Consider the following 25,222-nt stretch of genomic DNA (forward strand, 5'->3'; position numbering starts at 1 on the left):
CTGCTGGGATGATTTTAAGAGAAAAAATTAATGTGTGCACCTTGTTAATCAGTGATGCTTGGCTGAACAAAAGTCAAATTATTGATATGAATCATAATACTGATTATTATGAGCCAATTACTATGATCTTCCGACTTTCTATTTATTTTGTACTGATTCACTAAATTTATTGTTCTATGTTTTAGCACCAAGAACAGCAGCCCATGCTCCTAAGGTCTCTAAAATGCTACATGATATCTACTGTAAAGAAGGTGAGAGAGTGAGATTTGATTGCCATGTGACTGGTTTCCCTAGACCAGCTGTTTCCTGGTACAGAGAAGGTGCACTTATTGAAGATTCTGGTGACTTCAAGGTATGGCAATTACTCTCAGTCACATTTCCACTGCTCAGACACCTGCTTAGTAATACTCAGTTCATAAAGCTACACACCATCCATAAATTATTTTTCTATTCCAAGAAATACAATACGATACAATACAATACAATACAATACAATACAATAATAAGTTTGGTTGACGTCAGTAAGGGCATACGGTCATAAAAGCCTTGCACCAACTCAGCCTCACGTGTGAGGTATTACCTATTAAAGGCAACGTTTACGTTTATTTAAATATGTATGTATGCGTCCTGGGCAAGATTATACACTACATCCGGTTGTGGAGTCTATGGATGTGGGAGAATGAGGTTACCCTTTGCTACAACTATCTCCAGGGCACCCTTGGGCAAGGTGTAGCACCTGTGAGCCTTGGGTGCCAACTTCCCACATAACAAGTTTGGTTGACGTCAGTAAAGGCATACGGTCGTAAAACTCCTGCACAAACAGATCCGCATAGGTGGAAAATTTTTCATGTAAATATGTATATATACGTTTCAGTTGTACTTAGCATTTGGCAGGGGGGATCGTAACCTCTTGTGGTGAGAACCAGTGTGACTGGCCTGCCAACGGGATGCTAAGGTTTTTATAGTAAAAGTTATCAGTTACATTCGTTAATGTAATTTCGTTTTACATACCCATAAATCAAAAATCACAATACAATACAATACAATACAAAAATTTATTATACACATGGACTATGGAAAAGAGACTTGAAAGTAGTTCTGTGTCATTTGAAACGAGTGCTATTCAGCTTTTACACTGTTTCCCAATCACTAGGATTCTTGAGGCAATGATGCTAATGTGCCAGATTTGCTACCCAACACCTGACAGTCTGGCCAATCAGAGACCAGCCAGTTTGTTGCCAGATTTTTTAGACCAAGTTTTACCTTGCGTGTGTGTTTTGACTCGTATATCAAATATTTCACCCTTTCTTGTGTAGATTGACGTTGAAGGTGACATGCACTCCCTTATCATACGTGAAGTTTTTCCAGAAGATGCTGGTAGCTTTTTGATGCGAGCTAGCAACCCTATAGGTGAGACCACCTGCAGAGCTCACTTATTTGTTGAAGGTAAGAATACATTTTCCCACTGTTATCTTTCATCTGGTGTCATTTAGTTCGCTGAATTTATATTCTTGGAAATTGAAAAAAAAAAAAAAAACTGAAAGCAGTATTGGTATCCTGAGATGTACTTGAATGTGTATTGGGTGAAGTGTTGAATACCAGGTTCATACAGATTTACCAGCAACAATTCAGTAAAATTAACTGAATTGAAACTCAATCATTACGAGTACTATATTTGCTTTATTAGAAGACCACATCAACCAACAAATTTTGACCATACATTGTAGATCCACCTTTGTGTATTTGATACTACCGGTATATACTACAAATATACAAAGGCGCTTCTTTCTTTTTTGTATTGTTCCAGTTTGTATGATACAATCTTTCTATGTTACAGGTGCCAAACCCCCAGCAACTGCCCCCCAGTTTTTAAAGAAATTTACGGACCTACGTGTCATGGAAGGTGGCGCTTGTAGATTTGAATGCAGAGTGATCGGTGAACCATATCCAAAAGTATCCTGGTTCATGGATAATGAACCAGTTGTTTCTGGTGACTACCAAATCATAACATCTGGTGACCACCATGCACTGATCATTGCGGAAGTGTTTGATGAAGACGCGGGAAGATTCACGTGTCGTGCTGTTAACGCTGCTGGCGAGGCTTTCTGTGCTGCAACATTATTTGTTGAGCGTAAGTATCTTTTCCTTATTTGTCGTTTTTTCATGACTATCTGTAGTGTCTGATGTCATTTAGAGAATGAGTTTTGGTATCTGTGTTTGGAGATGACTGTTTGTCTGTTTCGGGAATGGGTCTGTATTTGAAGGTATTTAACTTTGAATTATCTTATCAGGTCATTATCATCAATATTTGGGGAGTATTGTCTGCATTGGCATCATTAGCTTTGGGGATTTTCTGTGAGGGGGGCGGGGAATCTGTAGTTGTGTTACAGGATCATAATCTGTATTGGGTCATTATCTACATTTTGGGTATTATCTGTTTTAAGGTTATTAGCTTGAAATTATTGGCAGTCATTATCTTGTATTTGAGTCATTATCTGTGTAGGGTCATTATCTGTTTTAAGGTCATTATCTGTATTGAGGTCATTATCTGTATTGAGGTCATTATCTGTATTGAGGTCACTGGCCTTGGGGGAAATTATCTGTATTGAGGTCAATAGCATTATTGGGGTCATCGGTTTTTGGTATATTAGCTGCATTCTTGTCATAAATTTATAGATATAACTTGAGTGTTGCTCTACTAAGCATTGTTTAGATATACCTTAGCAGATCTGTTTTTGTTCACCAGACATTATGGTTATTCAACTGGCCGCCATTCTCTTGTACTGAATTTTGTAAAATTATTTGTAGCTTAAAAATACATATTAAACTTTACATATTGTAGCGAGATGAGATATATTGTAATTTGTTTTGAATTATTTGAAAAAATGCAAGTCTTTTTTCTGTACTTGCTTATTTCTACAAAATATGAAATTACACATCTTGGTTTTTTCAGTGTACATTTGTGTCATATCTTGACCATATTTGCTATTCCATGCTATGATGTGGGCAGTATAATTTGAGGTTCTGCTGTGTTTCATGTTTATAATGTGAAATGCATGATATTATAGTAAATCTCACAATGTTTCCCTTACCATTATTCCCTTTACTTGAATTTGTACAACATTGATGATGTATGTGATTGGTGTATAAATAGTAATGTCAAGTTGTTGTGAAAAATCTAATTATTTGAAAATTAAATTTAATTGTTAATTGTTTAATTAGTTAATTGGAAAATTCACTTACTGACAAATTACTAGAAATACTGAGATTCTTATTTATACCACATGGTACTGCAAAACATTGTGTTTTTCTTTAATTTGGTTTCAACAGATGATATATTCACGATTCTAAATTATGTTGAAAAGTCATATTACCAGCAGTACACAAACAGAGTCTCTACTGAGTTTACCACAGTTTCCACATGAGTGTTTGACCTTTTTTTGAACAAAACTGGAAGCCACTCAACTCTGACAAGCACAAGCTACAATATAATGCCCCAGAGTTAGCATTTCATGTTACATCTAAAAGTTTAGCTTAATAGGTGGAATGCCAGTCAGATACCACCCAAGTGAGATAGCAGTAGAAGAACTGGGCGTACTCTTGGAATATTGTATCATTTAAAAAACTTGAAACGAAAAGAATGTGCAAAAAAAATGTACAACATTCAGTTATGAAAATCATGAATGTAACCACTTGTGCATGTAATTTTTATAGTGTTTTACCCTTTTTAAATATAAAACTGCTATCTCTAGCTAGTTAAAATATTAAAAAAATGGTTAAAATGCTGACTTGAGATGAAGGATGGAAAGAAGGGAGTCAGAGTGCTGGAAATAGAGCTAGTTTGGTAATCTTGAATGACATTTTCAGTTTCAATTTATTGTGGCCGTCATGTTGATAAGATGCCTGGTATTTTGTTCATATCTTGAATACTTAAATCCATTCTGCATTCTTAACATACCATACACCACAGCTGATGGAATGCATGTATATTGTTATATTACAGCTGTCCCTAGCAGCCCAGAAACCAAGCCTGCCTTCCAACCTAGGTAAGGTCACTGCTTTATCATTAATGTATTAATTATCTTCACATATCTTTGAAATATTTATGATAATAAAAATGTATTCTTCTAAGACAAGATATCCATGTGCTTCCACATCCTTGCTATTGCATATGCTCCATACTGATAATAATGAGGGGCCCTGTGTATCCAGGAAGGCCCCTTAAGTTGATTGATATTATTGTTGCCAAACAGGTGGATAATACATATTTAGCAAATTCAAGCTGTTCCATTTGTAGTTATGTCAACCATTTGTATCTGTGGAGAAGAACAAAACTTAAGGTCAAATTATTTGTATAAAAAGTGTTGTGAATTTAAAGATTATAAGAATTTTCGGATCACACAAAAAACTGCTTGTACATGTATATTTCAAAATTTATTTGTGGGAATAGACAGGTAAAGAATATGATGATTTCTATTTTCTATTCTTTTTGTTCAAGTGGGAAATTAGATATATTTAAATTGTTAAAGTTTAGTTAGCCTTTTACTGTTTTTATGGTTACTGTTTTTACATTTGTATGTATTCTCACAATTGTATTATAAAAATGTATCATATATTATCTATAAGTTATTTAGTTCGAAGACCTATAGTGTCAAATATCATTGACTGCTAGGTCAGTGTTCCTGGTTCAAAAAGCAAGGTGAAATATGTTAATTGACCATACATTTGAGAAATGTTGATGAAACGAAACTTCGTACTTTTTTGACCAAAATGTTACTTGATGATTTTAGCGTTTCAAACATTGCAAAGTTCCCCTATAATGCAACTACTCAAGACATTTCCCTAGATATTTCTCTACACAAGTTTACTTGCAGTGAGAATTTTTCATGAAAAATGAAAGCCTAACTTTTTGTTATACTTCCTTATTGCCATGAAGACCACTCAGTCCTTAGCTGTTGATGCCCCACCAACATGATTTGATTATCATTAAAATAGGCATATATCAGTATTTAGAAGTTTTGACCTTGAAACTTGAATTCACCACTAGAACAAATTAAAAATATTGATTGGCCATTATATACTTTTAAGGAATGTAGAAAGCTGGAAATGTTGCACAAGGCCAACTCAATTCACACCATATGTGCAGCAGGCAATCTGTGTTGTCATTAACCGACCCATATATTCCAATTTACTGATCCTGTCCATATCACAAGGAAACAATTGTTACTTTTCAAAGTACATTGGTGGATTGGTTTTGTTTTTTACATATCAGAAATATAGAAAATATTAATAATAATATTAGTGTTCAGGTCATGTCCTTGGGCATAATTATTTCATTTCCTACCCCATATAGATTGTGCTGTGTTACTAATTGCCTCAGGTAGAATCACTAGCAGATACCCCAGTGGTGTGGTGTCCCACTAAGTTAGTTAACAACCACTAAATTAGCTATCCACCAGTGAGTTGGCAACTGCCATCCTGCCTGGTTATGGCCACATACATGCATTCACTATCACTGTACATGACTACAGTCAACGAAGAAAGGGACAGGCAACTGGCTTATGATTCATAAGATTTTGTTACATCCGGTGTACAATTCAAGTTATATTGATATAAACTTATAACTAAGCTAATGACACTATATAACATCCCTCTTTCTAAGGTCTATGCTACAATAGTAATTATACTTCCAAATCACTGGATAATCCCTCAAGTAGCTAGGAAAATAGTTGGCCAAGCTGATAAAAAAAAATCTTACTAAGGCTGATAAGTTGTTGATACAAAAAACATGTCAAACATTACTTCATTATAACTAAAAAAAAATTATGATTCAGTTTTACTTTTTAAGTGAGGATCTAATCCATGTTTACAAAAACTGTATGCTCCAAGTTGGTGGTCAAACAATCCTACTCCTGTCAAACTTGATTCACAATAATATGAAAAGCGAACATGTCCCTATGAAGGGAGGAGAAAACTAACCTCTGTGGTGATGATCTAATAGTATTAACTTGATAACTTATATAAAACATTGTGTTGTATATATTTATGTACTAAACATGAATCTATTAAGTATTGGGATACTTCAATATTCATGGAAAACTTGAATTTGATCCTTTTAGTTAAATGGAAATTTATTTTAGTCCTGCAAATTATGATAACAAAAGTTGCGACTTATGTTTAGTTTTGGATGACCTAAAGTTGTATTATTCTAAACATCTTATTAAACAGAAGTGACATTAACCAGCACTGCGAAAGTACCTCAGAGAAAAATATACTTACTGTGGAATTTACGGAGGTTTTGACAAAAATCTGCAGTTTCTTCAATCTAAAGAAGAAGTTATCTTAGTCCGCTGCTCTACATGTAGTAACCTTGTCTGCGTTTAATATAATCCACTTATAAAAGACTGATATGTGAGATAGAATGTGGGGGCCCCACAATAATACTGTACTTAGGGAGCTAGATCACCTATTATGGCCAAATGCCAGTGACTTAGCTGGCATCGAATTACCATACATATCCCTGGATATAATAACCTCAGCTCATTAGAATATTATATCAGTCAAGTCACCTCAGTTTTGTCTCTGCTAGAATCTCTTGGTTTTGGAGTGTTCTTACTTCGATAGGCTCACTTTAAGGTAGGGATCACACACCAACAGTTAGCCCACATATTTGTTAATCAATTTTGTGTTAGTTCCTCTAAATTTAAGCTCACTGAAAGATATTTTTCATTGGGTTGAAAAGTTTCGGCTGACCGTCCTATCCAGACATGCTTGGGATGCCACTCTCTTCTATACTTAGCACTCAGTTTAACTTTTACTATCATTTATGGATGTTTCTTCTTTTCATTCCTTTTAATATAAAATATTGTTTTATAAAATCTATTACTGAATTTCACTTCTCTTATTTAATAGTTCTTTAATTATTTTTTTAATTCTGAAAATTATATAACTACCTATTTAAACTTGCTAGTAAATATCAGCCCTAGCTACTATTTACATCCACACAGATGTATGTGTTGTGTTATTTTGTTTTTAATCAAAATAAACTTACCAGAAGCTCCCAAACTCTAAATATCATGGCCCATTTTTTATATCTTACTCCACACTATAAAATAATATATATATATATCATAAACAATATATTGTAAATAAAAATATAATATGAAATGATATTAGTATTTAGTTTAACCATATTGTTTTTAAGTCGACAGATTCTTTCTTCTTAAGGAGGCCCAGAATAGGCATTTTGTTAATGTTTTATTCAACTTGTTGTTTTGCTCTTAGGTACCAGTTAACTACATCTAAGTATCTGAGGACAACCATCATGTCCCAAGCAGAAGAGACTGAAGAAGATGTGGCGCCACAGTTTACTAAAACTATCGAGAGTCAATCTGTCCTTGAAGGAAAGGAGGTTCACTTTGAGGCAGTTGTTACAGGTTAGTTAATCATTGTGGAATCTATGTTTCTAGCTATTGCTGCTTATCCTGGAGTACTCTGTCATGTCTGTGTTTCTCATAATAGGTCTCTGCAGCTGCAGAGTGCATTCTTTAACAGTATTATTTTAATGTGTCACTGAAACATGAGGAAATGTCAAGTTAACTGGTTTAATGAGAAATGCTTTTCCATGTGTTCCTAATTGATCTTTCGATATTTATTTTTGGAGTGTATGATGATGTCAAACAAGTCGTATGTTTTTTATTGCCAATGCCCATTTTACTTCTGAATTGAATTATGCTCTGGTTGTATAGGTCAGCTAAACTGAAATTATTTTTAATGATACTTGAAACCACTACACATTAATTTTTTAACATAATCACCATTTTCTCAAATGCTTAACTTTTTAATTCATCCCTAGGGTACAAACCTCCTAAGAGGGGCCAATGACCTGCAACCTTCAGGAAATGTCATCAGTCATGATACATAAACAGTGTGTCAACTCTCAATTACACAAACATCAACTTTAAACTCTTTTCCCTCTGCTCTTATTAACATAATCATTACATCTTACAGGTACCCCTGAGCCAAGCATTAAATGGTATGGACAGGGTATAGAATTCAAGGAATCCCCAGACTATATCATTAAATATGAGAATGGAGTCTGTACCTTGCGCATACCTGAAGCATTTGATGAAGATGCAGGCAAAATAACCTGTGAAGCCACCAATTCTGCAGGCTCAGCTGAGACGCATGCTGAGCTTGTAGTAAGAGGTATGTACATGTATTACTAATTCTCTGTATACTTCCTACTTTCAAATTTTATATTGAGTTTCGCTGAAACTCTTTTTCCAAAATGTACATAACTATCAACTTACAAAATGGAACTAATTATCCAATTTCAGGTGCAACTGAGGCGCCAGAGTTCACGCACCGCTTACACAGCCGTGAGGTAAGAGAAGGAAGGCCAGTACGTCTTGAATGTAAACTTCAAGGACAACCTAAACCAGACGTAACCTGGCTTTTGAATCACAAGAAGATAGAATCGTCGCCACCACACAGGACGATTTCAAGACAAGCAGACCTATGTATTTTAATAATATCTTCAGCCAAAGATGAGGACACAGGCACATACACAATATCTGCAGAAAATACTGCTGGTGTGGCTGAGTGTTCTGCTGAGGTTGCAGTCAAAAGTAAGTCATTTTAAAATTTTTAGATGTTTTATTTTTTAAGAAAATTTCTGAGACTTTTAAAAAAAAATTGCTTTCTGGGTTAATATAACTATGATTGTCTAAAACTTGTATATAATTCTATTTCTGTAGAAGAGTCATCTTCTTCTGAAGAAAGTCCACCAGAAGAAGACCAGAAACCAAAGACCGAAGTGAAAACAACAACTGAGGTACTGTCTGACTTATATTTGCAGAGTGTGATATTCAGATACCACCTTTCCCTTGTTCTCTGTATTTATTGTGTAACCTTTCACTCTTAGGTCACCAAAGTAACTACGACGAGAACAACTACAACTGAGAAGGATGTAGATAAGATTAAACCTGTATCAGCACCTGTAATAGAGGCGCAACCTATACCACCAGATGTTCCTGGAAGAGCTCCTCCAGTGTTTACACAGGTAATCACAAAAACATTTCTCCAATTGAACACTTTCTCATTTAGACTATAGTCGCTAATCAAGTACTGTGAGCTGTTTTTTTGTTCAAAACAAGTATCACACATCATTCTTGTCTTGCAAAATGATATAAAAAGATAACAGTATGTAATATTTAGTAAATGTTGTCCTATTAAAATGCCCTTTATTGGTCCTTTTTTGAATAGCATATAAAAAGATGACTTTTTCTTGCAGTATATATTTCACCTAAGCCGTACATAGTTATTTATTAAATATTGTTGGCATATTTTCTGTTTGAATATTTACTAGTAGCTAGCATCAGCAAAATGGAACTTGTCAGAATATTGACAGATGAATTCGCTTTGACAAAGAGTTTGATTTAAAATTAAACCAATTTCACTTTTTTTAGCCATTGGGAGATGTGGTTGCTTCCGAGGGTGACTCTGTGAAATTGCAGTGTATTATCAGAGGTGAGCCTGCTCCCCAAATACGCTGGTATCGTGAAGGAGCCCTCATTGAACCATCCATGGACTTTGACATTCAACAGAAAGGAGATATGCACACATTGAATATTCCAGAGGTGTTCTTAGATGATGCTGGAAGATTCAAGTGCACAGCCACTAACTCTTCAGGTAGTAAATCCACTACTTGCGTCCTGAAAGTACGAGGTAAGTGTATGCTTGACTACTGAATGCCTAATTTTTTCCAGCCAATTCAATTAGCCAATATTTTGTACATTTTTTTTTCTATAATTATTTGTTAATTTTAGGCTGAGGAACAAAATACAGAAAAAAAAGTTGCTGCTATATTATGTAAAAGATGACTGCTTTCTCTTTTTTTTTATATAACTTTCTCATAAATAATAATTATCACAGCCTTTCTTGATATTTTACAAATTGTTACATTCTTCATTTTTGCAGATAAGGAATTGCCACCATTGAAATTGACTCCAGCTGCACCTCCATTACCGTAAGCCTCTTCATTATAAATCTTTATCTTTTATGTTCCATAAACAAATGATATCATTACTATTCTTCAGCGTCATATAATTATGATTTTTTTTTTCCCCAAAGTGCTGATCAGGTGATGATAGATGTTAAGGATGCTACAGCTCCTGAAGTCATTAAACCAATGGTACCTACTAAATTTGTTGAAGGTGGTCAAGCATGTCTGGAATGTAAATTTAAAGCGCATCCCATTCCAGAGATAACATGGAGTAAAGATGGTATTCCTTTGAGGACAGGTTACAGGTAAAAAAAAAAAAAGATTATTGATTTTTCATTTAGCCCCATTTCTGTGATGTGATATGTGTCTATTGTAGGAAAAATTGTTGTCTCCACACTAATGTTGTTTATTCAATTATTCTGAACATTTTTATCTGAATTTTTTGTCTTCTGTAGGTTAAATGTAAAATATAATGAACAGTATGGTATTGCTCAGTTGTTTATTACAATGTTACTGGAAGAAGATATTGGAGAATACACTTGTACTGCTACCAATATGTCTGGTCAAACTACATGTAAAGCTCCCATACTATCTGAAAGTAAGTATGTGTGAATTGATTGGATCATGTCTGTCACATGACAGGTAACAACAGATGTGATTGGTTATTATCGAAACTGAAATGTGATTGGTTAATTGCAGTCACATGACTGGATACTAAGTTGTTACAAGTATTTAATCTGTATACGGTGATACTTGTAATGTTTTTTAAAGAGAATTACTTTATTATAACAACACTTTCTAGGTCAATATGATATTTGGCTGCAACAGGAACAAAAACGCAAGCAAGAAGAGTATGAGAAACGCCATCGTGCATCAGTTACCAAAGAACTTGAAGACAGATTACAGCAGAGGCAAGATGGTTATTCTCCTAGGAGAATGACGCCTATGTCTCCAAGCGCTGAGAAACTGCAGCGTTTATATGACAGTGGAAGCGATGTTGATAGTGCTATCTATGGGGATCAGGTTAGTATTCAGATTGCTTGTTTATTTGCTGTGCGTTTCTAAATAGTGAATCTATTTTCTCTATAACTGACTCAATGACCAAACTATTCATTCAGAATTTGGCATCGTCAGTGCTTCTGTTACTGTAAAATGACTAATTTTCACTGGGTTTAAATTTCGCTGATTTACCATTTCAGGCATATTCAGTAGGTTTTAAATTCACGGTTTTAATATTTAGATAATGTGTTCTATGCTAAATGTTACGTATTCACTGGGTTTTAATTTAGCGCATTTTCCAGTCAGCGAAATAAGCAAAATTAAAACCCAGTGAATAATTAACCCCTTCACAGTACCCAAATTTATTCAGTTTGCACTTGCCATTGGTGGTTATTAGAGAGATATATGGTTCTTTGGTTTGCATGTTTGTGTTTTTGTTTTTAACTACCTGTAGTACTAATACTGTATTTATGTTTCAGGATTAGGTGTTTGCGTAGTAGATAAGAAAAGGCATGATTAGCATTGTTGTTCCTGTATAGGTCACTAGACTCTGGCGAGTTCGTGCTCTGGTGGTGTACTGTAGATAACAAAGTAGTGAAGAAAAATACTCACCTCTTGCAGTGTCAAATTAATAAAAATTATTTATCTATGCTGCTCTTCATGTTCTTTATACCAGAATTTCAATTTTATTTTCATCTGAGGAATAATATATTTTTTTAAAAGCTTTATATCTCTCTTTATCTTTCTTCTTTACTTCTTTCCTTCATCTCAGGATTTTAAAACTCCTGCATTTGAGAAACGACTTTATCAAGAGATATCTTATCGTGAGAAGAAACCATCATCTGACGTTGAAGCTGATAGATCTATTTCCGAGGTCTGTTCCTAGCAATCGCCTCACCCACTTGCCTGGACCTTCCTCCCCTTCTAACTCTACCACTTTACTTAATCTTATTCTTCTGCATGCTGTAACAAATCATTGCTCACTCTATGTTGACATAGTATAATTTGTCATGTATGTCACTGGAAATATACCATAATCTGAGGAAAATCCAGATTGTGTTTTGGTTTATTATCTATGTCAGTCCTAGGGAGCATTGTTTTGATGCATACTTACCTAAAACACTCTTATTCTTACAACAGAGCTAAAACTCTCACCATAAAAGCAATATGCTTGACAGATTAGACAGATGCTTGCTTACTGACCACCACCACTATGCAGAAATCACGCTAATGCTTGTTGTCATGGTAGCTGCTAATTGTTTGAGAATGTAATGCTTTATCTGCAGGATTTCAGAGTGTCACCATTTGAAGCACGACTGCACAAAGAAATTGTGTACCGACAGAAGAAAAGCAGTTTGACTGAATCCGATTTGGAAAGCAGTTTGCTAGAGGTTGTTCTAATGGCTTTAATCACTGTGTGTCTGTTTGCCATCCTAGTCTTAGTCTCATGCCTTGTTTCACAGTCATTACACTGCATTGATAGATATGCACACTGATGTACACCTTCAAATTAACACTGATTTCAATTTTCATTTTCAGTATAATGTGTCCAACAATCCAACTTAATTACCTTATTACTTATACTATCTGTAAAAACATTCTGACAGACATTGTTACAATGTTATTTGGCAAATTAACCAAATTAATAATGTTCAGAAGTTTATATTCTTTGATAGAATTTGTGATAAGGTGGTTAAAAGTTATTTTAATAATCCCTTATTAAAATATTGATCAAATGATAATAACTTTATATTTGTTAACCAACCCAATTCATTTGTCATGTTGTTACTTTTCCTGGTGAACCAACGTCATTGAGATGCACATATAAATATTTGTGAATCTACCATACTCTCCAACTTAGCGCCCATCTCCACTTGATTTCTGGAGCTGAGTACCCTTTGCGAAAAGTCAGATGAGTACCATAGTATCTTTTTACTCCAGGACGATCTCTCACTTTGATGTGTTCATTAGCACCATCTCCATTTTCAGAAAGACTGTATTAATTTTCAACGTTGTTGTTAATGTATCATCCATGTATCTTATTTGCTCTGATGAAATTCACACTTAAACTCATTTATGAGATTTATTTTCTCATGTAGGACTTGAAAACGCCAAGCTTCGAAGATCGTCTTCAACATGAAATCTCATTCCGTGAAACCAAACCTGATACTGGTACAGAGACTGAGCTAACCGAGTCTGAAATGGATGTAAGTGACATTCCCTTGGACCAGGCTAGAGCACCTGAGTTTGTTAAAGAACTGAAAAGCTTCAAGCTGTTAGAAGGAGGCTCGGCATCGCTTACTTGCAGAGTTGATGGCTACCCAAAGCCTAAAGTAAGTATTGCTTAGGCTCTCTTCTTTTGTAGTTTAAATACTCTAATGATCTCTTATTGGACACAGCGTTCATGTTCTTGAACTGTAGTAATAATATTTGTTAATACTCTAGGTACAATGGTACAAGGATGGACAGATAATCCATAAATCCACAAGATATGACATACGTTATACTGAGGGATTTTGTTCACTACGCATCAATATGTCTTTACCAGAAGATAGTGGTACATACATGGTGCTAGCAATGAACATTGCTGGACGTGCCAAGACTGTAGGACGACTCCTTGTTGAACCTGCTGGTGTCAGCGAAGAATCAGAGCACATGAGAGGCCGCATGGCTTTAATGGTCAAACGGTGAGTACTCGATAAATTTTACTGCTCTAGAAATTTACTTAATTTAATGTCATTCTCATAAATTTTATGAAAGTCTCCTCGCGGAATGATTGTCTCATGAAATTGAAAAATTTTATGTCTGTTTAACTGTATCTAATTACCTGCTGGTTACCGTAACTGGTATATGCAAATGTGTTTCTTCAATCATTTATGTTTGCTTTTCTTTTAATGACAGGGATACCACACCATACAGAACACCAGATAGAGGACCCCAAGAGAGCGAAGTGAAAGAGAAACACATCCGTCCAAACTTCCGTGAAGTACCTCGTGATCTCCACATTCGTGAAGGCCAGATAGCTCGCTTCAACTGCCGTCTAACTGGACGCCCACCACCGGATTTGGAATGGTACTTAGATGGTAACCGGGTCGCTAGTGATGCTACACATAAAGTCATTGTTAATGAGGGTGGCGTTCACGCTTTGTTGATTACTTATGCTGTGCCATCAGATACTGGAACATATACATGTGTTGCAAAGAATAGAGCCGGTGAAGCTCAATTTACTGTCACGCTTGAAGTTGATCGTAAGTGTATTCTTGCAGTTACACACTCAGTAAAAACAAAATATTATATGAATACAACCATCTCATGATGTAGCACTAGTCAGTTATATATAGGCCATTTATCTTTGCAACCTTTATTTATTATGAAATTTTGTGTAGAAGCTAGACATAACTCTTTTATGTTTTTTTTTATTTGCAGCTAAGCTTAGCAAAGTAGCTCCACAGTTCTTGGAGCGAATCCAGAACACACAGGTAAAGGAAGGACAACCAGTGGAATTCAGATGTGAAGTTAGTGGTACACCAACACCACAAGTCAGTTGGAAGAAAGATGGGCATTACATCACAAGAGGAAAGACACCATACAGGTACAGATTTTTGAATACAACCTTTTTGAATACCATCATGTTTTTTACCAATTGTTTAGTTCAACATAAATGAAAATGTGTGGCGACTAGTTGGATGAAAAAATAACTGGAACTCAAGAAAGTAGAATCATACTGCTTACTGAATCATGGTAGTCATCTTCTGTGAGATTTAATTTATGCTGAAATTTACTATACTGTTCTGTGCCTATATATTCACATATTGATATTTTGTGTGTATTTTTATCTCACTTTGTTATTTACTTTGTAGGATGGAAGGTTTAGATGGTGTCCATACTTTAACAATTGATAAATGTACACGATTTGACAGTGCATGGTACACTTGTACAGCTTTCAATACTGGAGGAAGAGTCGCTTGTCGTGCTAAACTTAATGTGTCAGTGGAGAAACATGAACGTGGTCCCTCTGAAGAGAGAAATTTCACTATTCCCAAGCGAGAGAAGCCAACTGAGTAAGTAAACTAACTTGTTAATTATAAGATGCCTTAACTAATATCTCAAGTTTTGTGGTATCTCTTTCTGAAATAAACAGTTATCTTGTTTTCTGTGATTTTCAATTTGTAATTAAAATTTGTTTCCGCTGAAGAAAAAAACAGGGAAAATAAAAACCAGAGCAAAGTGTTTTTTTTTATTGACAAAACAAATTGATTGAAAAGTAAAAAAGTGATTGTCAAGCAATCTACAATTAATATTTTCATATTTACAATTTCATTTTCAGACTTCCTCCGATTGAGCATACAGTACCCAGCTATGTACAACCAGAGACATACTCTGATGATGAGATGTACCAGACTGAGAAAGTCCAATCACCAGAATTCAAGAGAAAGATTGCTAACATCAGACTTAAGGAAGGTGAAGATGCACATTTTGAAGGCCGTATTCTACCTCTTGGTGATCCATCCATGAAAATTGAATGGTTTAAGAACAATGAGCCAATACCACAAGGTAAGAAAGATTGTACTCTGAAATACTTTATTTTGGCTTGGAATTAATTTTTGCTGAAGGAATGATTCAGTGAAAATAAAATCCAGCGAATGTACCTTTTTTCCTATATTTTACATTCAACTCATCAAAAATCAGTGAAATTAAATTGCATACGAAACACCCAAAATGTCTTTTCAGTGAAAATTAATTTCAGCTATAATAAATTATTTTACAGTACCATAACAATGCAAAGTTTCTCTATTGTGTTAGTAAATGTCAAGCAGTGAATGAGAATTGACTTTAATGTTGCATTGTTTTTGTGCCTTACCCATGATGAAATGAAGATAGTAATATATATGGAGGGGTTAATATGTCTTTATACCATATTTGTTCTTGATTAGACATGTTAATTGAAGTATTTCTTATTCAATTTTTTCTAAATTCAATTTTATAGGATCTCGTTTCAAGACAACCTATGAGTTTGGATTTGTTGCCTTGGACATTGCATATGTTTATGAGGAAGACTCTGGAACTTATTCTTGTAGAGCAACAAATATTTCCGGTTCTGATACCATGTCTGCTGAGTTGAAGTGCAAAGGTAAGAAAAAAAAAACCTTTGATAGCCATTGTCAACTTTTGGCATCAGCAACAAAATGATTGTGTACCGTCTGCTTTTCCTGCCATGAAATGTGGATAAAAATTTAAAAATCATTTGGTCAAAAACTAAATACAATATCTGGAACTGTCTGTACGAACCAAAATGATGATAACATTTCAACAAATATTTCTATTGAATTTTGGGTGGGATAAATATCTGTCAGTGAATTCTTCAAGAGAATATTAATTGTCCAAAATTTAATACTATGGTTAACTTGTAATAATAATTTTCATATCATTCCTTGCAGCCAAAACATCCCTTATCACAGTAAGCCAGTTGCCAGAAGAAATGAGAGGAATTGAAAGAACCATTGAGTTTGAAGAAGCCATTAAAAAGTGAGCAAAAAGAAATTGCAGAAAACACATTTGTGTCAGCTTGTGAAATCCAATGAGCTTTCCTAATGTTCCTGAACTGAAATTTTTGAAAACAGATTCCATTAGCTGGTGAAATCACAAATTTTAGACTTATAAACTTCCCAATGTTCCTAAACATTTTTGACCACCTTTCTGGTTATTATTTCTAGGGGTCTTATCAAGGCACCTGAGGATATGGATGAAGATGATGAAGAAGCAGCACCTCCAGAACTTGTGAAGTTACCAGAAGCTTTGCATGTTCAAGAAGGAGAACAAGCTCGGTTTTCAGCCCGTGTTACTGGCAATCCATTGCCACGTGTACATTGGTATAAGGATGGAGAGATGATTCATAAGGTACTAATTATTCTTCTGAATAATTTGAACGGGTATGAAATACATTTTATACAGGAAAGTTGAATGTGTGCCGCATAGTGACTGTGGCATAAATTGGTTTTATCATAGCTTCAAATCAATCATGCAGTGAGTTGGTTTACTACAATACATTGTCTTTCATGCATTTATTTTATTGTTCTCTATGCAGAGTACGCGTTATAAGGTAGATTTTGATGGTCTGCACTATTTTGAAATCCCGAAAACTCGGCATTATGATTCTGGTGATATCAAAGTGGTTGCCAAGAACAAATATGGCGAGGTGTCTCATACTACCCGACTGGATATTTCCAGGAGAGAAGGATATGGTGTGCATCTCAAACATCACAAGATGAGTAAGTTAACTGTACTTTTTAATCTTGTTTTGTGTTTGCTATGTTCAAGGTGGTTGCAAGTATCAATTATCATAACCTAATTATTATAATAATTTTTTTCAGTGCCCAAGGTTGTATCAAGACATGAACCTGTTAGTGTTGAACTGAAAAAAGCTTTCAAGGACAAACGCTGTGTACCAACTCATGGAATAGGTGCTCAGCTGAAAACCATCCCCAAAAGTGTGTATTCTCATTTCTTCTCTCATTGCTATATTCATAAACATCACTTAATTTCATACAGAAAATTTTAATAAATATATCTTGCATTTTTTATTTTTTCTATCCAGGTGAAAGAGTTGAAGTTTCAAGTGAACTTGGAAAGAAATTTGAAAGAGCTAAGACTACAGCAATGGAAACCACTTATAAAATGGAAAAAGATCAACAAGTTAGAAAAGAGAAATTACCTGCTACCAGATTAACGCCAAAAGGTGAGCCTAAGCGTGTGGCGATAAGAGAACCTCCGAAGCAAGAAACTCCTAAACCAAGTGAAGATGCAGTTTCGAAGAAAACTGTAACATTACAAACCCAACCACCGTATTTTGTAATGAAACTGAGTGACAATGACATGATTGAGGGTCAAACAGTACGATTTGATATTAAGTTTGAGGGTGTTCCTGAGCCTGAAGTGACGTGGTATCGGGAAGGCACCGAGATTCAGTCTTCTGATAAATATCATATACAGAAGGCATCGAATTACAGTTCACTTATCATCCCTGAAGTATTTGTAGGTGATGCAGGTGTCATCACTGTGCAGCTTGTTAGCGATTCTGGCACTGCAACCTGTTCAGCAAGACTCACTGTACAAGGTATCTTTGTTGTTTCTGGCATGTACCTCCAGCTTCCATCCCACACAAGTCTTTTCTATTTATTTTCTATTGTCTTGGATATACACAGCCTCACTTTTCCTTTTTTCTCTTCATTTCCTTTTCTTCTTGTATCAGCTTGCCGCCATTACTTAAAGAATAAATCGTGCCGTTTATATATTTATAAATATATATAAAAAATTGTCAATAAGGCAAAACTTGGCTTAAATGCTACTCTCTGCTCCCAGGATTTATGTAGGATGGAAGCTGCTTTTTAAAAATATTATAATCCTATTCATTCCAAAAATCCTTCCTTGCATGATGAATGCCATTAACCATTAGTTTCCACCCATTTGTTAAAATGAAAGTTCACTAAAAAAAAACAAACCCTACATTGGTTCTCATTATTAATGCTTGTTGAAATACCCCTGGTAGCCATAGTCACTAACAAATTATATCTATATGATCATGTGATAAATGTCAGGTGTGCATGTGATGTGCATGTGATACAATGGTAATGTACATGAGTTATTCATGTGATTTGTTATCATATATTAGTTTCCTTTTCAAATATATCATGTAGTACATTGTTCATATTAAATCATAGAAATATGTATTAATAAATCATAACTAATATGTAATTGTAATTTTGTTGCATATATAACGTTATCCCTGACATATTTATTAGATCGAGCAGAATCTCCAGAACCATCAGAGAAGATTGCACCAACCTTTACCAGTAATTTGAAAGGTATTACCATCAAAGCAGGAGAACCAGCAAAGTTCACTGTGTTCATTGAAGGTTCCCCAAGACCTAAAGTTACATGGTACAAGGTAAGAACAGATAAGGAACAGATTAACACTCACATATCACACTCACACATCCTAGTATCTGTAACAGAAAGAAGTTGTATCTTTTTCAAAAGGTTTTCATTCTTCCTTTTAGTTATGGAGACAAACAAGACTAACCTTCTACATTGAAATCTTTTGTTGCTCATTATGATACATTGTTATCCATCACTTTGCCAACCTGTGCTGAAAGCAAACTTTTACCATTCTTGCACTAAACTAGCCCCAAGTTTGTGTGAAGTAAAAATTAAATTGATGTTAAGTTTATCAATTGTCTGTCTTGGCTTACAGAGTGGTGTTAAGATCTTCCCTGGTCTACGTTTCAAGATGTTGGAAGAAGGCAAAGAGTATACTCTTCTTATCATTCAATCTGAATCTGAGGACTCTGCCACTTATACATGCGAGGCTGTCAACGCTGCTGGCAGAATGACTGCAAAGGCTGAACTCGTTGTTGAACGTAAGTTGTCATGTATTCTGCTTTCAGTAAATGTAAATTTAAAAAAAATGTTTTTCATTGTCTCTACTGAGAATGTTCCTCACAAAGCAGTTTCCACAGAGTGAGAAGATCTCAACAAAGTTCACTCAGCTTCCTATCTCATTATTGTCAAATAAATAAAGATTATTTCCCTACTACTCAATAATTCATTGAATTTTTCTTGCTTTATATTATTTTCAGCTCGTACTCCAGGAATCTCTGAAGTAGAATCTGAAACTGAGTCTATGAGAGCTGAATTTAAAGCCCCTTCGATGAGGATTACTTTGAAGGACTTCTCCACCAGAGAAGGTGCACCAGCAATCTTTGAATGCAGTGTCACAGGTAGACCAGGTAGGACATTTTGTTATAACCTGTTAGTTGTTTGTCTGTTTTCTTAAAATCTCAACTTTTTGGTGTTGTCCAAGGATGGAACAGTAGTCCTAAATATACTGCTAAGTTGGCCTGCCATCAACATTTAAAAATGAAAAGTCATCTTTGAAAGAATTATAATACCTTCTTTTAAGTCTGAATGAAACTTGACATGATTCATTCAAAAACCTGCCCTTTTAGGTGGATTATCCAGCAGCTGTGTATTTAAAAATTCATTCGTTCAAACACCTTGGATGTGTTTTTTGTGTAATCGTTTGATGAAATGTCTTCTTTCCAGATCCAGTCATCACATGGTACCTGAACAAGGCAATTATCAAGCCTTCCAAGTTCTTCCAAATGTCCTACAAAGATGGATTGGCGAGGCTGCACATTACGGAAGCCTTCCCAGAGGATGAAGGCACATATACATGTGAAGCGTCGAACCCACAGGGTTCAGTTTCATCATCAGCCATGTTAAAAGTGGAAGGTATGTTTGATGATGATGATTACTATGGCTAAGGTTACAGCATCAGATTTTCAAGGACATGAGAAATCTTCATCCTCAAAGCAGACAAAACCTAAATTATTATAATTTTCACATTTTTTGGCTGTGCTTCATAAAAGGTCTCTGTTCTCTGTGGCTTGCGAGTACGTTCTGTGAAAGCTTGCATGTCTGGAGAGTTGACAAGTGATAAAAACATTTTCAATTGTTATTTACAGAAAATTGTAAATACACTGACAGTTCTAACATGGCTTGACATGTTAAAAAATACAAATATAGAAGATTCTCATTCTTGAATTCTAAATGGTATCCTTTGAAAACGAACCGGCTACTTACTACTACTAGTAGGGTTCAGCTGTATTGGGCCAATAGGGTTATCATGTCATCTGGGACATGCATAATTTTAATGTATTTTTTGTTTTTAATTTATTCTTATTTTATTAGAGATGCATGGCACTTGAAAACTAGGTTCGCCTAGTTGCACTGTGTTGCGAACATAATGCTGACTTTTGATGTTGTTTTCAGTTAAGAGTGACATTTTACATTGTTGAAAATATTACTGAAAAAAATCAAACAAACAAAAGACAAGTACGAAAGAAAAACTTAAAGCAAAAAAAAAATTAATGAAACAAATAAGTAAATAAACGGAGTAAATCAGGTAGTGGCCAAAACCGATTCTCCAGCCTAAGTTAAAAAAAACCTTCAGGACTTTTAGATGTGTGAAACTAATCAGCAGACCCTCGAATTTAGACTTGCAGGGCTTCGTTATTTGATTACATTATATGACAGGTAAGGTATTCATATGATGTAATCTAAAATTGCAGCCTTACTACTGTGTGGTTGTTGTGGTGCTATGATCTTTTTTAATTCACCTTGGAAGCAAAATTAGCCAGCTGTTTTTTTTTAAAAAGAAAATGTTTTGCTGGCAGAACTGCAATCATAATGATCTGAAATCAATATTGAAAGAAATTGTGCTGCCATTGGCTGATTTGAATTACTTCTACTCTGCCATTGGCTGGTTTGAATTACTTCCACTCTGCCATTGGCTGATTTGAATCACAGATTACTGCCATTCAATAAATAAACTCAGGGGTTGAATCTATTCATGCCTTTTCTTTCAACTGATCGCCCTTGACCTTGTGTTTTATATAATTTTCTCCAATGACTGCACAACTTCTTTCACATATTCAATTTTGTTTTTGATTTTTCATAATTGTATTATCTGTACTTACTATCTCTTTTAAAATAAGCTCGATTTTGTAAGATTTAGATTTTTTCTTTCAATGCATTCTTCTTATAGCTGCTCTTACTTTACTTCTTGGGACACTTTTTTCATCTTCGCTACTAACAATGATGTATAAATACCATTCAAGTAAAAAAAACAAAAAAAAAAAACATCCCAAGTTTTACATCAGCCAACTGGAAGGAAATAAAAACTGGTATTCCCATTTCACCTGCACTTAGATTTTATTATTGACCATCTAGAAGCTCATTTGGATAGAAAATGCTGATTTTATTTAAGGTGTATATTTGAAGTCTTTATATTAGCAACTGTTTCCTGAAATTCAAAATAAGGATAACACTTTGCATAACAAAATATCCCCTGAATCACATGATAAGTTCCACCAATCATGACTGTGCTTTGTGAAGAACCAACCAATCAGTATCCAGCTTCAGGAAACAGTTCTAGATACAAAGACTTAACTTGCTAACCATCTTTACGCTTTGTAATGATCTTAGTTGAAATATTAAATGCTGGTCTTTGGCCAAGCAAACTGCATTTCTAAGGTTGTTGGTATTGTCTTTCTCTCTTGACTCGTACAAACAACTTCCCCTGCTACTGAACAAAAGACGCACAGAATATCACACAAGAAAAATAAATAAAAGAAGAAAATATGAATAAAGTAAATGAAATAAATAAAAAAAAAAGAACCCAGAATACACCACACATTCCCATTCACTACAGACCTACAAAAACTTACTCCTGTTATCCTTAGACCAATGACTGATCTCATGACTAAGAATACTGCACATGAAATATGAATTCAAAATGTCTATTTCTTTCTTACGATATATATTGCAACCTTCATTGATCAGAAGTACCAGACACTATCAGTACAAGATTGTATTCGCTTCACACTTGAGTATAGCAAGCCCATACTAAGACCAGCTCTCTATGTGCACCACTGACTGAGCCAACACTGACTGTGGTAGTTGACTATACAGACAGCTGACAGACAGATGTTCATATTAGAACTTTTCCTGTTTACACAAAGCTTTCCAAAGCCTCTGCTGTTCACTTTAAATAGATACAATCCCAATGCTGTCTAAGCAGACCATGTGAACACCTGACCCTGCTGTCCTAGCAGACCATGCCAGTACCTACCCACCTTTCCCGTCATAGCAGATCGTGCTAATATCTATTCCTGCTTCCAAGCAAACTATGTCCAATATTTATGCTGCCGAGCAGACCATAACTACCTGCTGTAGATAAAGATTATACCAGTTCCATTTTACAAATAAGAACCATATTGATTAAAGGAATTTTGATTTATTAAAAGTTTATAGACAAGCTTGCAGGTAAGGTTCTGTAATAGGAATGCAAGAACAGAGATTGGTACGATCTGATAAGACCTCCTACACCCTGGGCATCAACACTACTGCCACCACATATACAGTTATTGGGAGTATGTTACTGTCACTAGCTTGCATTAGCACTCCCCACAGCTAATTCACACCATAATTACAATTAAATTAGGATAAAACCAAACACCCTAAAAGCTTTTACATAGAGCTATTAAAATGCATGGCTTTTTTTCAATATTGCAAATACCACCACTATAATTAAGTGCACCCAAACTTACAGTGATATTATTTTGTCCTCTTTCAGTTGAGGAAAGTGGGTCTGAAGCTGTTGACAGAGCAGTACCCCCTAGGTTTTACCGGAAGATTACAAACTGTGATGTGGTGGAAGGAAATACTGCCCGATTTGACTGTAAAGTTCTTGGTAGACCCCCTCCTGAAATTACCTGGTACAGAGAAGGGCATGAAATCAGAAGCTCACCAGACTTCAGGGTTATACATGGAGCCCGTGGAATGTGTTCACTCTTGATCCAGGAAGCATTCCCAGAAGATGCTGGCAAATTTACAGTGAAGGCTGTAAATGCTGCCGGTGAGGTCACCTGTAGTGCTCGGCTCAGCTGCGAAGGTATGTTATATAGAAAGACACACACCATCAAAATGCTTGGTATGATCAGCATCTCGGTTTGTGTGTGTGTCTTGGATTTATTGTCTGTGTTAGTATTGCTTAACAAAGTACAGGAATTTTTAATAGGTTGTGGAATGTATTTAAGTTGACATTAATGTGGTGTAATAGTAATCAATTGTATGTAAAAATCGTGCCATGCATGTTAGAATTTGAATGGATGTATTTCTTTGCTATGCAATTATCGTATCAATGTTCAGTCGAGTGGAAATTTGAGTTCACATGTTATTTGGTATAACATCCATGACTCGTGTGATAACTGATGTCATGCTTGTTAGAATTTGAGTAACCTGTTTGGGATATATACTTTTGACTTTTATTGTATGATTTGTATGTATATTGTGTTTAATGATGGGAAGAACTTTTCAATCAGAGTGTTCTAATTATCTTACTTGTATGAATATATATTTGACTTATTAAATGCAAATTAAAATTTTGTCTACATTCATAAAAATTACTCTAATACATAACCTAAATAATAAATTTTGTCCTTATTTTTTTTGTTATTTTGATCATAAACCTACTCAATTTGAAATTTTGTTCATTTGGTTTCAAATTAATTTAAGAAAATGTATATAATAAATATATATGTTGCTATAAGTTTTTGATAGAAAAAATTGTTTTGTTCAAAAGAATAATATCATTTACTGTGCTGAGAGGTAATAATACCTGTTACAGTTCTGGTTGAAGGCAGATTAGAGGTAGGAAGGGGATCTTAGCATCAATGTACAGTCTTTAAATCAATCAGTAATGCACTTGATATTAAGTGGTTTAGGTGTTAACAATAGTATAAAGTAAACATTGAAACACTGTCTTTAGTGTATCAAGTTACTATCATGATCAATTTCTGACCTGAGAACTGGGTTGTCTTACTGGCTATTCTACCATATGTGTCACCTAGTATTTTCATTGGTTAAATAACTTGTTTAAAATTTGTTTCCTGAAATAATTTTGTTTTGTCTAATTAAACAATTACTGTGACAGAATTTATTCTCCTATTTTATGCAAACTTTTCAAAATATTTACTGGTGCACAATGTCGTTAGGAGAAGGTGTTTGGAATAATTTTGATCAGATGAAACTTGCAAGAAAGAGCTTGATTAGCTAAAACTAAACCAATTAGGGACATTACAGATGTATGTTTTTCTTTCAACCATTGATATTTTGAGATTAAATTATTAAATTATTATAAATACATACATGCCACTGAAGTTATTTAACCTTTAATATGCCTTAATTTTTCATGCCACAATGTTGGTGCAACATTTTGATATATTTTGTTCTAATAGAAGTAATTTATGTCATTCCCACCAAATACTTCATGACCAGTGTGTAGAGTGTACTTGGGATAACATTACAATTGAAAAAAATAAATATTCGGGAAAAATGTTGGTTGGGCAAAAAACTCTATTTTGTCTGATTGTGATTAACATAAGCACATATGTTCCTCATAAATAAATACTCCTGTTAGACTTCAGATTTTACTCTGGCATAAAAAATTCGACAAAATACTACGGTATTTTTTTAAAAAGGGTGCGAAAATACCGTCTGCTAAAAAGAAATACCGGTATCTGTTTTGCTATGTAACCACCTTATTTAGACAATATGATATTTGAGCAGAAGATTTTGATGAATCATGGCAGTTGT

At 34.7% G+C, this 25,222-nt stretch overlaps 1 protein-coding gene across 1 annotated transcript in view; it reads left to right on the forward strand.

Annotated features, from left to right (window-relative positions):
* Window positions 1-25,222, forward strand: part of LOC100367237 (titin) — a 405,512-nt gene that overhangs the window by 22,388 nt on the left and 357,902 nt on the right. Inside the window, exons 19-50 of the mRNA XM_085495847.1 lie at window positions 186-352; window positions 1,317-1,446; window positions 1,838-2,131; window positions 4,004-4,046; window positions 7,285-7,436; window positions 8,011-8,208; window positions 8,340-8,630; window positions 8,760-8,836; window positions 8,927-9,064; window positions 9,471-9,729; window positions 9,982-10,030; window positions 10,135-10,311; window positions 10,462-10,604; window positions 10,809-11,029; window positions 11,778-11,879; window positions 13,105-13,338; window positions 13,451-13,692; window positions 13,907-14,253; window positions 14,432-14,597; window positions 14,866-15,066; window positions 15,333-15,559; window positions 15,993-16,136; window positions 16,444-16,531; window positions 16,720-16,903; window positions 17,091-17,274; window positions 17,377-17,493; window positions 17,601-18,119; window positions 18,805-18,950; window positions 19,257-19,422; window positions 19,642-19,791; window positions 20,108-20,296; window positions 23,202-23,519. Coding sequence (XP_085351973.1) covers window positions 186-352; window positions 1,317-1,446; window positions 1,838-2,131; window positions 4,004-4,046; window positions 7,285-7,436; window positions 8,011-8,208; window positions 8,340-8,630; window positions 8,760-8,836; window positions 8,927-9,064; window positions 9,471-9,729; window positions 9,982-10,030; window positions 10,135-10,311; window positions 10,462-10,604; window positions 10,809-11,029; window positions 11,778-11,879; window positions 13,105-13,338; window positions 13,451-13,692; window positions 13,907-14,253; window positions 14,432-14,597; window positions 14,866-15,066; window positions 15,333-15,559; window positions 15,993-16,136; window positions 16,444-16,531; window positions 16,720-16,903; window positions 17,091-17,274; window positions 17,377-17,493; window positions 17,601-18,119; window positions 18,805-18,950; window positions 19,257-19,422; window positions 19,642-19,791; window positions 20,108-20,296; window positions 23,202-23,519 — 6,063 coding nt within the window. The remainder of the gene's footprint in view (window positions 1-185; window positions 353-1,316; window positions 1,447-1,837; window positions 2,132-4,003; window positions 4,047-7,284; window positions 7,437-8,010; window positions 8,209-8,339; window positions 8,631-8,759; window positions 8,837-8,926; window positions 9,065-9,470; window positions 9,730-9,981; window positions 10,031-10,134; window positions 10,312-10,461; window positions 10,605-10,808; window positions 11,030-11,777; window positions 11,880-13,104; window positions 13,339-13,450; window positions 13,693-13,906; window positions 14,254-14,431; window positions 14,598-14,865; window positions 15,067-15,332; window positions 15,560-15,992; window positions 16,137-16,443; window positions 16,532-16,719; window positions 16,904-17,090; window positions 17,275-17,376; window positions 17,494-17,600; window positions 18,120-18,804; window positions 18,951-19,256; window positions 19,423-19,641; window positions 19,792-20,107; window positions 20,297-23,201; window positions 23,520-25,222) is intronic.

This window comes from Saccoglossus kowalevskii, chromosome 22 (genome assembly GCF_978046115.1).
Source record: "Saccoglossus kowalevskii chromosome 22, keSacKowa6.1, whole genome shotgun sequence".
In the NCBI taxonomy this organism is placed as follows: Eukaryota; Metazoa; Hemichordata; class Enteropneusta; family Harrimaniidae; genus Saccoglossus; species Saccoglossus kowalevskii.